The following is a 16,222-nucleotide window of genomic DNA, read 5'->3' on the forward strand; positions in this document are numbered from 1 at the left end:
CTTGTTTGATTTTGCTTTGTTACCCCGAGTGGGACGGCTATGCCCAGATGTGGGTCTCGTACCTGATGGGTCTAGAGACCCAAGATGCTCCTCACTGAGGATGCCCAATGAAGGTGTAATATGTCTGGGGATGATTGTGGTCTAGTGCCGAAGGGATGTGACCAAGCAGTTCGGGCTGGACTGCCACTTTGGGTGTGGGGACAAGCCCGATTTGCACATAGTCTTTCCCCTTTCTGTTATGGCAGGTGAAGAATGTTTGCCGGGAGCAATTACCAGAGGTTTAAGTGTGATTCTAAAGATTCCATCCATCCCCTCTTTGTTTTTATTCCTACCTTTTCCCATGATTTTATGACATCCACTTTCTGAGGGATTCTCTAGATGAGCACCCAAACCAGTATATAAGAGATATTGGGCTTAACCAGAGCAGCACTGCCATTCTGCCAGACAACAATCCACGGCAAAATGGGGTCACAAAACATGTCCAAGTCACGAAGAAGTGCAAGCGCAGGTGTGGGACAAGGTACTCCCACTATTCTTCTATATAAGAGTCTCCACATGTTATGATTTGTTGTATTTCAAAGATCACCATATCATGCCACATAGGTGGCTGCATTCACATCCTTGGCTGTGCACCCTTCAATACGGAGTAGAATAGGTTTCCCTAAAAGAATGCTGAGCAAAAAGTAAATATTGCCCCATTTGACTGTTGATAAACACGGCCCCTAATTAATGTGGGGAATCCAGGATGCATTATCGGTGAGACGAGCTGCACATGCATGCACTATCTAGCATTCTAGCATGTAGTGCCTTCCCATCATTAAGAAAAACATGTGTGCTGAGAGTGGATATGCTTCCGTTCAATCATTGTTTAATGTTGGAACATGTGTATTGCGAGGTGTCTCTTATGCATGGAGATGGAGGGCACACGTACATATAACTCTGCAGGGATTTCACACTCAGCCACACGGGCACTGCATCATCGGCACAGTCGAGTTAAAAGTGAGAACGGCTGCCTGAAGTCTGAATGTCTGCACATATTATATGCAGATCTAGAGTGGATTGGTATTTAGAATGTAGTGAATAGCTTGAATATGTATGGACTATAGTGTGTAAGTTTCATTCGCATCACTTTCTCCACAAACTGGTTTGCAGGCAGATTGCAATCTTCTGGTTCAGAGTTTTTGAAGGAAGGTCCATAGGATCTCTCTATTTAAAAATAAAAAAAGAAATAATATGTGCAGACTTTTTAAGTGGTTTTGTTACAGCATATTCCATGTTTTTGACTCATGGTGTTATGTTAAGTTATGTTATGTTTGTAACGTGCGTGGTCGGTCGAATGAGGGCATCATGGCGCCAGAAAACACAAAGTATCAGTGCCACTAGGGGGCCTAAAAAAGCCAGGTTTTTAGAAGATGACGAAAGGTCTAAGAGGAGTGGGCAGACCATTCCAGAATTTTGCCATGGCGACGGAGAAAGCATGCCCCCCAGTTCTCAGACGATGAAACCTAGGAATGGCCACTAGGAGATCATCGCCCAATCGAAGAGTGCACCCTGGTGTGTGAAAGTAATTTCACATTTTTCAGGATAGTGTGCAGGATAGTGCATGACAGCATTGGCAGCAAGTCCTGTGGATTGGTGAATGTGTTGCTAACCATTATAAAAACTTGAATATCGAGCACTGCCTATTTTGTTAGGAATAGTTATTCCCCACATTTGGTGGTGTGCAAAATAAATGGGTCTGCCCCCTAGTTGTGCAGTTATGTTTGTGTTCATTTAATGTAAGTCTTAGCTGAGAGCTGGTAGATCTGAGTCTTGGCAATTTTCAGTTTCGTAGCCACTAGCACTTTGTTATTCACGGTTCAATATGTACTCATCTTTGTGGATGATGTTTAACCGATGTGCCTGCTGTCAGAGACTTTCTGTAACAAGTGCCACAATGTCTTTGGGCTGCTGCGCGCCATACAAATACGAATAAATAAATAAGAGAACATTATGGTTAACCTTCAGGTCTTGAGTTGCTGTTTTATTTCTTTTGTGCTCCCAGATTGGAATCACCTGACCATCACCTGACCAATGCTTTACAGGTGAATGCTTGAAGGTGTTATATGCAGGCTAAGGTTTGCCAAAGAAAGCTAACCACATGACATGAGGGGCCTTAATGGACTACTACAAGGAATGACACCAGTAAATTCATACAATTGCTGCATGTACAAATGTGGACACGTTTGTTCCGAGAACAATGTGTACATGATGAGTGCAGTGCTAAAACTACCCCATCTCTCTTGTAAGCGCTATGTGTGTACAAAGTAATTTGAAGGCTTTGGTTAGTAATAGTAATTTGCTAAGCAGCATGCCTGATAAATAAGATCACACATGGTTGTGGTTGACGGCTGTTGTTGATGATATTTTTAATGAATTTCATATATCTGACCGGTGTAAATGTTTGTGCTTGACTGTGTTGGGGGTACTAGAGGGCTTTGTGGGTCTTTACGTAGATATGTAGTAGTTTGATCCCCTTTATAAGGGTCACGCTCCGGGAGTTTGTAGGATTCATATGGGGCCTTTTTTATGTTTTGTCCATATTGGGGTTTGACATCTTGATGGCACCTGTGGGAGGAGAGCATAACTCCTCTTCTATTAAGGAAACATAATTATCACTGTTGGCCTGTTGATGTGACTTCCACATGAACAGAGACAACACACCTATAGGTCTTGACTTTCTGGGTTGCTCATTGTGATGAACTGGATACAGGTGTTTTCTTTGTGGGTTTGATGCTGTTTTGCTATGAATGACTTTCAGAGGACCAAGAGGAATTGACTTAATGCAGTGGTGGGCAGAGCAGAGTAGTACCAATATTTGAGGATCAGTCCCAGTGAAGGTCAGATTAGCGATGTCACTTGCTTGTGCCCTCAGGTAACACTCAGTGCCTGTTCTTTTCCGTGCCTCTCAGATCTGTTGGCCTACCCTGATGAGACCAGGCCTTTAAACTGTTGAAATGGGGGAAGACTTTGCCATTGCAAACGAGAGTGATCCAATGTAATGCATTGGTGATGTGTTTGAATCTTATTGTTCAACCTGTGGTGAAGAACGATAGAATTCTGCAGATGTGGTACATGGTTCATGTTTTCTAAGGTTGGGCACAATATTGGTTATCTATGGGCCTTCTGATACTTTTAATTAGGGAGGAGAAGCCCCATAGTAAACATACTTAATGCTCTTCCATTTGAGTGAGGTGAGAAACTTGGATGTAAGGTGAAATCTCCAAGTGTTTTTTTACAGCCACTAATTGGGAGTTTCCAGGGATACCCTTGTCATCTATTAATGTGCTCTTTCAATGTTGTAATTGCAGCTGCTATCAGAGTAGTATAATAAACACATGACTTACCAATACACCAGACACGAAGAAGAGAATGTCATTAACTGCTATTCCAAGACCTTTCAAAATTCCACCCTAAAGGAAACCAAAAGACAGGAAAATATAACATCCCATTCAATAAGTGATACGACACCACAAAAATATCCATTCAGGTATTAAGGATCTTTTTAGCACACATAAACTGACTCCAGAACATAAGTTCACCAATAGCAATGGACAATGAACAGGCTGACTAACCAGCTCTGATTCTTTTACCAGCTCTTTTGCAAATTAACCTCTAAAGCCTTGATTGTCCAAATATTGAGATATTGTTCAATCATGTATTCATTGTGACCATATTTGTGTTAGCATCATAAGTAAGCTTCCAGGGGACACCATGGGTGGCTCATGGTGATTTGATTTTAAAGGTTGACCAATTGTTGTCACTTTAGGGCCAGCTATATGGAACCCATATTTAATGAAAGAGATATGGAGAAATTAGGTATATACATATATATATATATATATATATATATATATATATATATATATATATATATATATATATACATATGGGAGGCAGATATAATGTCTGGGTGTTGTTTGAATGCATAACCTTATGGCTTGCTTTACATCCATTTTAGGGTAAGGTGTTTGGTAGTATTCTAAGTGGTAGAGGTGTTATAACAGTGGACATGCGCTCTGCTGGATCCACCAACAAGCACAGTCCACCTTAGATAAGCATAGTTGACTATTGCTGATCATTGCAAACCATTTCCAACCTTTGCAGATCATCACCAACCAGGGTCGTCCATCATCACCAAATATGGTTGACTATCACTATATCTTGATCAAATTTGCCAGACAATCGTCCATCATAGAGAAACCATGGTAAACCATTGCTGACCATGGTTGACAACGGTTGACCATTGCTGGATCATTGTCAAACATCCCTAGTCATGGTCAGTTTTTATCAATCAAGGGTGGCCATCACCAACCTATTCACACCATCTCCAACCATGGTCAAGCATCACCAGACCTGGGTACATAATTACCAGGCCATCGACCATCGCGTAATCATGATCAAACTATGGACAACTGCCCTCAACCATGGTCAACCACCCCAACAATTGTTGTCAAAGACAGTAAAACCATGATTTACCATTACCAGTCCATGGAATATCACCAGACTATGGCTGACCCACACCAACTTAAGAAGGGGTCCTGGGAATGGCCCTTATGTCCCCTATGCAACTATCAACATGCTGAATGAAAAATGAAAGGTATAACTTGCTGTTTGGCCAGTCAGCGGCTGCACCAATGTATCACAGATATGACAAGAGATATTGGGCCTCATTACGAGGAAGGCAGCCGCGGAATGAACGGTGACGGTAAGGGACCGGCACCGTTAATTCCGGGCTGCCTCATTACGAGTTTTTCAGTGGGCCCTCTCTGTATGCCTGGCCAGACCAGACGTGCAGAGCGGGACCCGCTAGCAGTCCAGGATGTTAACTACGGGCCCGTTGTTAGCATCCTCCCCATTGAGCCCTATTGGGGCTCAATGGGAATGGGGACGTACCGGGGGTTCCGCGAAAGGGAATACCAAGGCCCTCCAAGGTCAGAATGGCCCGGTAATTCCCTATGTTTGGGACCCGGACATGGTACCCGTTTTGGGGGTAGCCATGCCATTAAAAACGGCATGGCTACCTCCAAACTCATAATGAGGCCCATTGTCTCAGACAGCCATTTAAACCATATCCAGTTGATGGTTTGAAGCAGACAGCGGTCTCATCAAAGGACCAGGTCAACTGACAGCAAAGCTAAGCATCACGGACGTAATTAGAGACATCACAGCATAGCTGCGCTAGTCATGAAACAAATCTGCACTCATGCATGAAGTTGCACAGACATACACTAGTTTATTGCCTGTAAACATGAAAAACATGGTTGTAACTCTTGTAGGTAGAGGACAAATACATATACATAATGCTAAGAACCTTTCCTTTCTTTTGGCAAAGCGGAAACATATGCAGAGTATACATGGACTACGCTTTCATATGCTTTATTGCAACTAACCATGAAAAGCCAAGAGTGTGGGTCGTACAGACCCCTATCCATGTTAAACCAGGATAGTAAAATTCTAACAACAGTGTTAGCAAACCAATTGAAAAGGGTAATAAACAAACTCATACACCCTGGTCAAACCGGTTACGTCCCGGGCATAAGCATAACAAACAACCACAGAGGCTACATCATATCATAGAACAGGCAAAGGGGGACTCGAGCGAAATAGCGATAGTCTCGGTAGACACAGTGAAAGCCTTCGACTCAGTAAGGTTTCCTTGGATGCTGGTGGTCCTGAAAGAGTATGGGATGGGATGAGGGTACCTGCAATGGGTGAAAATGTTGTACAGCTCCCCAATAGCCAGGGTTAAAATGGGGGCAATCATTTCAGATAAATGGCAGCTCAGCAGAGGCACGAGACAGGGATGCCCATGGTCCCCAATGTTGTATATCCTGGCACTAGAACCACTAACGATCTGTCTATGACAGAAGTACGAAGAAATAGGGGTACATGCTAAAGGGGGACCTCACCTGATATCATTTTATGCGGATTATATGCTGCTATACCTACGTTTCCCAAAGGAAAACTTGCAATATGTCCTGGAGGTGATGCAGCACTACACCACCCTCTCGGGCAAAGCAGTGAACCCCAAAATGTCGTGCATGTTCCCCTTAGGGAGGTACACAGGGGTCCCACAGGAGGATTTACCTATCTTGCAGATACCCTGGCAGACCAGAACATTCAGATACCTGGGGAGGAACATATACCATTTGATCACGGACGAGCACAAACATAACACAGAGAGGGCAGTGGAAGGTATCAGGCGAAGTATGGAGTTCTGGGCAACGCTCCCCTTAGCCATGGTAAGGAAGGCGGCCTTGCTCAAGTTGGTGGTCCTGCCTAGGCTACTACACTTCTTTTCAAACATCCCGTACATGTTGCCCAAACACTTCTTTACTAAACTCCAGAGCCTATGCAGGTGTTTCCTATGGCACAACTCCAGAAACAGAATAGCCTTATGGAAATTGCAGAATAAATATGACAGAGGGGGCATTAATCTGCCAAACTTTGAGATATACCACCTGGCAGTACTGCTACAATATGTTGCTAGGTGGCAGTCAGAAGACGAGACAGCAGAAACTAGATTACTAAGGGGTGAATGAGATCCCTATTTCTTAAAAGAATTGATATGGCTACCCAAATCAGAGCTGCAGGGGTGCTCGGGATTGCTGGTACTGGGCTGGAAGACATGGCGCAAAGTGTGCCAGGCGGTGGGAAACCCGGCTCCAAGCTCCCGCAGGTGCCACTTGTGCTGGGAGGATGAACAACTACGGAAAGGGATCCACAAATACTTTGAACCGGTAGGCCTGGTGACCCTGGCAGGTATATGGCAAGAGGGTAAGTCACTGGACTTTCAAAAGCTACTGGAGGATACCGGGATACATAGTGGGCAATACATTACGTACACTAAAATACGTAAATGGGTAAAGGAGACATGGTCCGAGGCTGCACTAGCAGAACAACCTGATGCTACCATAGAGGCGATGTATGATATTTCGGAGGGAGGGACCGAAATATATCGGATCTACGAACTAGTGATGCCCAAAGTGAGTAAGAGTTGCTCCAATTGAGAAGAGAGTGGGAGGAGGAAGCAGGAGAACCCATGCAAGATGGAAAGTGGGAAAGAGCCCAGGGATATCATAAAAGGAGTCCAGGAATGCCTGGCTGCAGCAGATGCAGCTATATGTCACCCACAGGGCATATATGACCTACCCTAAGGATCGCCAGGTATGGGAGCACAGAGGTAAAAAAAATGTCCCAAGTGCGGGGAGGTGAATGCTGGGATGATACATATGTTCTGGGGTGGGAAAATTCTTGGGAGAAGTCAAGCTACGACTATCTGAGAAGGGAATTAAGCTGGATGTGGAATCTGTATGGGCGTGCATGATGGGGGTCTTTACCAGACCACGCAACTTAAAACATGTCTGTAAACTTAAGGAACCGGTCTATATTCTGGCCAAAAGGAGAATAGCCATGGGATGGAAAGCAGTTCACAGACCCAGATTGGAGATATGGTGGAATGACCTTTTCAAATGGGCAGATGCTGAGACCATAGGGTGGTATGAGGCAGCTAGTAGGGAGGGGGAAGAAGTGGGACCACTTATGGCATAGAGACAAATGGTTGCCACACTGTCGGGATCCTCCCTTGTCGAATCCAGCAAATGCAATATCTCTGGGAACGGTGAAGGAGACTAGCCCCCTGAGAATAGATATCTGTGGAACTGAGGCAGAAGCTCGAGTTAAAGGGGATGGAGGGGCCATGACAGTAACAACTGACATGTAATTGATTGCGATGTAACAAGTAACCGGAAATGTCGGGTGTGTTGGTTATGTTTTGTATGTTGTAAAATTAATGAAAATGTATTTTAAAAAAAACATGAAAAGCCATGAAAACAGATAGGGAACCTATAGTGTGAGTGAAGTGAATGAGACTAGAAAGACAGGCCTCAGATACATGGAAGGGCAGGCACTGTCCCTGCATCATGAGGTGCAGATCTAGTGTTCGCAACCAAGGATAAGGGTGGGTGGAAAATTCCTGGTTCCCGAGGCAGCAAGCCACCTGCAAGAATTCAAAATATAAACCTCATAATTGCAGACAGAAAGACTCCTTTTTGCGGTCCCTTCACACTTGGTCCAGCAGAGTAGGACAATGCCAATTTACACGTGGTGGGAAGAGAAGTTGTTCCTAGCCAGGCAGAGTGGAAAGGTACACGTTTTTCCCACCAAAACTGCAACCTGCAGGCACTCTCTCAGGCTAGGTGTTCAGACCATTAGCAACAATATGGAACACACAGCCCTCTATAGACTTTCCCATCACCTTGAAAGGGTACACTGATTCTGTGACCAGAAAGGTTCTCAGGCCAGGGTGGACCTGCTCTAGCCAATCCAGAAGCTCCATTTGTGAGGTGGTATAAGATGTAGCATGGGCCAATTGTCTTCCTGTGACACTGAAACAACGTAGTTTGCAACTTTTGGGGGTAGTCTGAGTAGGAGCCACCTGATATGAGAAGCCAGTAGAGTTACTAACCCATATCATTTCCATGGGACCACCGGCACAGTAGTTGTGTGAGAGCCTCTGGTGCAGGAGGACCTTTGTAGCAGCTGGGACTAGGCCACGGCCCTTCCACCTTCAAAGGGCATAGAGGGCTACAAAAGACTATCGGCAACTCAATACAAGGAGACCAGAGAGGACACTATCAAAAATACTCAAAAGGGTACAGTAATTAATAACAGCAGATACACATCTGCTTTAACTTAAGACAGATAACCCTAAGTGGGTCAACTTTAACTTAACATATCACTGGACCAACTTGGGAAGGACACCCCCTTCATGGAGAAACCTTATCATACAAAGAATGCAACAAATGTAGTCTCTGAATGAATCAAATTCAGTCCAATTCAAGTACACAATGTATTACTAACCTGTTATTAAGTCCTGTAGCACTAAATTCAATTGCAGATGTAAAGTGTTTTTCTCACCATTGTAAGCAATCTAGCCACATAGACCACATTGAAAGCAACACCTACAACTTGTGTGTCCCTCCTCATATGCCATTTCTCCCTATCTGTACTCGCAAGCACCACCTAGAAGCTCATACTAATAATGGGGCCACTCACCTTCCAGCTGTGGTCGGTCCTCCGAAGTTGATGTGAGATTTATTGGCAGAGTGGGGAAACTTGCACTATGTCTTACCGTTTACATTACTTGTACATGGGAGGTTTAATGTAATGTTCGTGTCTTGAAAGGAAGTCTTATGCAAGGACTAAAGAGCCCCAAAGATGTGTAGTGCGTCCACAAAACAGTTATGTGCAACAATTTGGAAACAATTGATTGGGATTTCTAAGTCATTGATACAACGAGGAAGCATTATAACAGCATTTTCATTCCTAATAGACTACCCTATTAAGCACTGCTGCTACCACAAGTTATGTATACTATAAAAGAGAACTCGAACCCCACATAGGTTTCTGAGCCCTTGCGACACAAAACCTCGGGCCAATAACAATCATTATTGACAGTGCCACCTGTGGGTGAAACTTCAGCATTTCAGAAGACATATTGTAATTGTTTTAAAGTAAACATTTGCTCAAGAAACATATCGTAATTATCCAATATAACTCACCATAGCATTTCCCAAGACAAGGAAGAACCCATCGCAAGTATGTTCAACATGATCAATATTTCCATACTGGCCAGTCTAAAGGAAATGTTAGAATACGTATTTTTAGCGACATACTTTAAGTCGAAGTTGTTGCATTGTTCAAAAAGAGGCAAACATACAATAACAAAAAAACAATAGTGAACAATAATCTACATGAATGAGTAGTGTAAGAATACTTTCAGGGGGAAGTGGGTGAGATTGGGTGTCGTGGAATCCATTGCATCGCTCACAGCTGGCTGCCCTTGAATGTTAACACTTTAAGTGGGTCAGGGACAAACTGAAATTAGCCTAAAGGAGTTATGAAACACTTGGCCACACATCTGAAGTATGCCTTCCTCCGGTGTGCAACACTTGCTGGTGGTTCCTCCGGAACACCGAGTGTACTGGTAACCACAACTTGCTTCTGCATATGTTTAAATGCTCTCCTGCCAATTCTGTGACTGGATCGATTTCATGCTGTGGTTCTGTCATAAGGACCTTTGTGGTTTTGGACAATCTTCTCTGCCAAAATGGCTACCCGTGGTAGCGGATGGGAGCTCCCATAACAATGCCTGAGTCGCGTGCTGGAGTTTGGTTACTCAATGGCTGCAGCTCTTCTGGACTGCAAGCAAATCCATGGCCTGTGAATGGAGGATTGGACTGCCCCCTGACGTACCCTTACACAAGCGTGATGGTCTTCAACTGCCTTTATTGAGAGATGTCTCCAATTCCATAATCTCGACTTTTCAAACCCACTGTTTTCCTAGATTTCTTTTTTAACATTTCAAAAGATTTGCTATACTTTAAATCATCCTAGAATCGTGCACTTTGGAACATCTCTCTTTATTTGGGGTAATACGGGAAAACCTAGACGCCCAGATTAATGCTTTTCCAGAGAGAGAGAGAGAGCGCGTGCGCGCGCGCACGCGTGCGTGTGTGTGTGTGTGCCTGTGAGAGCACATACGTGCGTGTGTGCGAGGGACATAAAATAGAAATGTAGTGACAACAATTACCAGAAAGCAAGAGTGAGAGCGTGATTTTGCAAAATCCACAATTATAACTGAAGAAATATCTCAACTCTCACATGTGCAATGTATTCAATCATTGCAATTGCGGTAAAGCACATGCAGTTCCTCTCTTCCCCACCCACCCATCCACACAATACAACCAATATTTCTGAACTGATCAAATACAACAAAATACAATATGCTACACGTATTATTATTATTATTATTATTATTATTATTATTATTATTATTATTATTATTATTATTATTACCTGGTCAATTTTCTGTAGTTCCAGGAAGAAATGTAGGTCTTTCTATAAAAACAAAACACGTTAGAAGTAGTTAAAGAAGATATAAGGAATGCTATTTCTGGCATGCTGGTGGCCGTCCTCCCATGAGATGGGGATCATAACCCAAGCCCTGACACGCCATCTGAAAACCAGCACAATGGGCTGATCCATGAGCCACAAAGAACATTCCTAATCAGGGGCCGGAGCGTGAAATGCAGCGCGAGACCATTTAGTAGACCTGGCTTTCAAGTACAGGGTTAGAAATATAAAAGTGCTTGCTGGCAGACTAACAATAACCATACACCTTATTTCTTAGATATCCCAGTAATTTAAAGAAGACTGCCTTATCATTTAATCGAAAAGGGAGTCCTGTGTCTTGGAGCGGTTTCGGAAATTTGCTCTCTGAATCCGAAACCAAAAGTCATCCTGCACACTCTCAATCACACTCTACACGCCTGCTGTCACACTCAACACACACTCAGGCACTCACTGCAATTAATCCGAGATGTTCCACATGCCTCCAGCTTTGCTGCTCACTCTCAGCCTATGTCTGCACAACCTCGAGCACCCAATGCACACTCGCACTCCCCGCACCAATAGCCATGAACATCTCGCCCTCTATCCAAAGCAGAGGTGGGACACCATGTCTTCTCTGATGGCACAGAGAAGAAGGGTCTTTCGACCTGTACTACAGAGTACATCCGGAGGTAGAAGAGCAGGTGAAGGCTACAGAGAATTAGACATGTGCGCATTGTTGGTTATCCTCTTCTGTACAGTCTATTCAGCTCCACTGATCACTGGCTTGTGCACATCAGAGAAGAGTCCCGGTAGTTCTGACTGAGCCTAACCAATGGCTTCAACTTTTTTTCACTTTAACATCTGGCAAATACAGGAACCACTGGCAAACTATGAGCAGGCACAAGAATAAGGTACCCTGAAGAAGACTCAGGATCCAGTACAGCTGCTAACTGAAAACCCTGCCCTTGCCACATGGTGGAACTCACATGAGAGAATCACATTGGCAGAAAGGAAACATGTGTTCTTTGTTTCTACTTAGTTCCTCAGAAGATGTTGCATGGCTCTTTCGAAGAGACCTATAAAAAAATCCACAAGTCGAATATGGTAAATATCACAAGTTACCATCAGTTCGTAAGCAAAAGTGTGTGTTTTAGAAATAGTGATCGTAGAACGGATGAGCCGGTAAGAGAGAGAAGGTGCACCTTGACGTTGAAAAAATACATACAAATAAAGCATGTGAAAGGCAACTTTTTGGGCTTTTGTTTGTATATTCAACTCTCTCCCATTTACTTGTCTGCGGTCGTATCTACTATCAAGAACAGGCACCCCCTCACCTTTCCCTTTTACTCCCCCCAACCACTGGTGGTTGTGCTGCACTGGCAATGATGGGGTATGACTCATCCGATACATTGGCAGCCCCTACCCCTACTCAATGGTTGAAAGAGGCATTGGAGGAGCCGTTGAAGAACATAATCTTATGAATTGGGGAAAAACCTTAAAATTGCGTCTGTTCTTAACCTCCTCCATTATCTGAAGGGGAGACAGGGATCCGTGTGTTGCTCCCTTAGTGCTTCAACCAGCTTGCCTGTGCTGCCCACTTATGTTCCCCCTACCACATATGTTATAACTAACATGAAGCGTAATCCTGGCGCGATGTCTCGACTTCTGTCGATGTTTGCCTGGTCTAGCATGGAAAAACCTAGCCTTGCAGTAGGCAGGGCGCGATTGCAAGGATAGCATCCACTCCATGATGAAAATGCACACCTGAATGGGATGGAATATGTGTTTACCTTTATTCGCTCATGTCATTCAAGTGAGCTACGTACATATGTGCATATCTGATACATACAAGGCGGTGGCACCGCACTGTTGGCAAAACAAAGTGTAAACAGAAGATGTAAAGGCAAAAGTTGCTGTTTTTGAACCTTTTCTTGGCACTTCATAGTGCACATTTAGAACTATTTGCTTTGCTCATAACTGTAAACGTAATGGATCGCTGCGGCACAATTCACTTATTAATTTTAGATGACCTCCAGTGAGTTTAGAATTGAGTAACTTCGTGTTTTTCTTTTTTTTTTTTTAATCTTTGCCATTGCCGTACGTAAGGAGTTTATTTCTGTTTTTGCACCAGGTGCATATCCTTTCCCCAAGCATTCACTTGTTTTAGCTCCTCCTGCACTCTTAGTCAGAGTGCTCGGCTCCTTTATCTACCTCTCTGTAACTCTGTACTAGATTGAAACCTAGTACTCGCGATACTTGGACGCAGGGCAGCTCTCCAATTCCCGATGCTGTGTCCCTTACTAAAGAGCTGTTCTTCCACCATGACCTGCACCTCCATTTGCCATTCCCCATAAGACCGTGTCCATATCTAAGTGTGCTGATCCTCTTTTCTAAGGTCCATCTCTGATGCAAGATCCTAACAGCAAGTGGCCTCAGTCATCTGTTCTTCGGATTGCTTCCGGCTCACGTTCACTGCCTGAGACTGGATGACAGAGTGCTAGCATCGTCGCTCTCTTGCTGGGCTTCCGCGGAATAGCCCCAGCATGCATAGCGGCTGTGATACATCATGCTGCGGGGCATGCTGATCCCCATAGTTTGCTCTGAGTGAGCTCAGCACTTCAGACATGCCGCTATGGTCAAGGGCACAGGTAACTATGACCAGGGTCGGATTGGCGCCTGTGCCTTTCGGCCCATGTCCGGGCCAAAATCGTCCCTGGTGAGTGGGGGCCGGTTTCTTTTTTTTTTTTTTTTAAATCCTTTTATCCTTCGTAGGTCCATAAATGAGTACCAACGCAGGTTGGGTGATATTGTATGCATATTTGTTCTATAAAAAAGAGCTTAAGGGTAAGTGCTATACAATAACATATTATCATTTGGCCATGGACGTCTGCTTAGATTCCCAGTAATTTAGTCTACTTAGGACCAATGCTATTTGATGCCACTTCCTGTTTTGTCAAGGGGTGAAAGGTCGTGTTTCATCGCTTCCTGGGATGTCACTTTGGGGTGGGGTCAGATGACATCACTTCAGGTGATGTCATCAGAGGTCAAGGGTTGTGAGGTGAGAGGTGGGCCACTTTTTTGATGCAAGGGGTGGGCCACTTTTATTTGGGTGACGGCCTATTTCATGTCCCAGTCCGACTCTGACCTCATCTCTCCACCTCCTACTGGCCTCTGATGTCATACATTTATGACAGCAGAAGAGTTCTAAATATTGCCCCAGACGGTGTAATTTTAAATCACCAACCCTATCTGAAAAATAATGGCTATGTTAAGTACTTGTTCACAGGTAAATGCAGCCGTTATATACGCAAATGCAGCATATAGTGAGGGCAGAGGTCATCTTTACTGAAACCAGATGGTCTTGTTTCTTGATGGAAATAAAGCCACTCCAAAGTCAGTAATGACTGCACCTGCCACATGCCGAATTCAGGATTTCATACCACTAAGATCCACCTATCAGCACAAAAGGGCCAATTGCAGGTACCGCCTGCATCATAATTGAATGTGTGTCACCAATGGCTGTGCGGCACGAGTACAGAGAGAAAAGATGGGCAATATACCTGGCAGGGTCACAGGCAATGCACAGGTTTCTCCTCCACAGTCCACATTCTATGCCATTAAGTTTGGCTCATATGTGTGGAGCTAAAGTGCCACCTATGAAATTAGAAATAGAATAGTGAGTTGAAGCAGGGTTAATCATTTAGGAGCTAGAAGAAAAGAATTGTGGCTTCCAGATGATTTGGGACAGACTGAGCATGTGCTTCATCAAAAATCTTGGGAGAGCGTGCAATCATTGTATACTATATCAGTGATGTGGTGGTGGGTGCTAGATGCCAAAGGGGTGTACCGACAGTACATGTATAGCACCACTGGCATGATGGAGAACCAGCGACCAGCAGCCATTGGGAGTAGGATAGAGACTGTGATTTGTGACTTGATTATGGCGCGGACATAAAGCAATTATTGCCAAATTCTGAAAATGCATTAGAGATTGTGGTATGAGAAGGGGGATTAGAGAGCAGTATGACACAGTTGAGAAAGAGTCTGAATGTTTTTGTTGTTGCACGTTGTAGAGATTGATGGACTGATCCACTGTAAATATGATGATAGCATATAGGTATGAAAAAGCTAAGTCCAAAGACAGTTCCTGGCACATAGGGTGAATCAAAAAGACGGAGACTTCGAGTGGGGGCAGGTTTATCTAACAGCACCTTGATGCCCATGGGCTTAGGGTGCTAAGCACATGGAAACATAAATAAATAAATGCAATTCTACATCTCTTTCACCCTCTCCTACCTCTTTACGCCCTGATGCCTTGCATCACTATTATTGTTATGAACATGATCATTATGTCGTCACTACGCTCAATGTCCATTGGTCACACAGAAAAGTTTGCACATGCGCATTGCAACACAAAAGGCCACATTCCGCTGGTACAAGCTGTTGCGCCTGGCCCTCTCCTGGTCCTTGTCGGAGAGCCCCCGAGCCCCCATGAATGCCAAGCCGCTACATGGCACCCTCCGTCCCGTCCACCCTCTCCCATACCCTGCTGCACTTCCCTGTGGGCCCCAGCCTCTGGCTGCTTGCTTCCCTGCTACTTCAGCGCTCTGCATACCTACTATTATTTGCATTATGGTATTTCTATTTCTATGTTTTACTCTTTTTTCTTTTCTCTTTTTCTATTTTTCTCTCTCCTTCTTTCTGTTTTGTTTTCGTCACAGTTTACAATCGAATGTCATTGCAAACAAATGTTTTACAATTTGAATGCAATAAATACAATAATTATGGTATTTATTGAGCGCAGACGGAGTTTCCGGTGCTCCCACCCAAATTCTTCTGCAATGTGTGTAGTGGCGCATTTTAAACATGAGGCTAAACGCCCCTCTCCGCCCCCATCTATTTATGCAAGCACATTGACGTGATTTTAATGCAACACTAAAGTGCTATATAAAACACCTTAATGAGCAAATAAAAACATGTGCATGGTACGTTAATGATCAAGCGACATGTAAGGGGCGCCAAGTTGCAAATGTTCATTTGAATCTCCTTAATGTCACCATTTCTTGTTTGCCTCATGCTCAAAGCCTACCCCCTCTCCTCTAAAAGGTATTGCCATTGGAAGTGTAAACTGCCATTGCTTTATCATGTGCCATTATTGCCTGTGTGCCGTTATCCTGCATTAGCTTCCCTGCTACTTTGCTGTAACTCTCGCATTCTGCAGTTACACCTCTAGTTTGGAGATTATGCCGTTTCATTGACTTCATTGCAGAATATAGAGTTAATG

The 16,222-nt window shown here is 44.0% G+C and overlaps 1 protein-coding gene across 1 annotated transcript in view; it reads right to left on the reverse strand.

Moving 5' to 3' along the window:
- The window catches only part of LOC138579940 (uncharacterized), a 256,110-nt gene that overhangs the window by 208,964 nt on the left and 30,924 nt on the right, over window positions 1-16,222 (reverse strand). Inside the window, exons 6-8 of the mRNA XM_069650158.1 lie at window positions 10,903-10,944; window positions 9,606-9,680; window positions 3,387-3,452 (exon numbers count right to left, since the gene is read on the reverse strand). Of these exons, the coding sequence (XP_069506259.1) occupies window positions 3,387-3,452; window positions 9,606-9,680; window positions 10,903-10,944 (183 nt within the window). The remainder of the gene's footprint in view (window positions 1-3,386; window positions 3,453-9,605; window positions 9,681-10,902; window positions 10,945-16,222) is intronic.

The sequence above is a fragment of the Ambystoma mexicanum genome, chromosome 3p (assembly GCF_040938575.1).
Source record: "Ambystoma mexicanum isolate Mex_15411 chromosome 3p, UKY_AmexF1_1, whole genome shotgun sequence".
NCBI classification, from domain to species: domain Eukaryota; kingdom Metazoa; phylum Chordata; class Amphibia; order Caudata; family Ambystomatidae; genus Ambystoma; species Ambystoma mexicanum.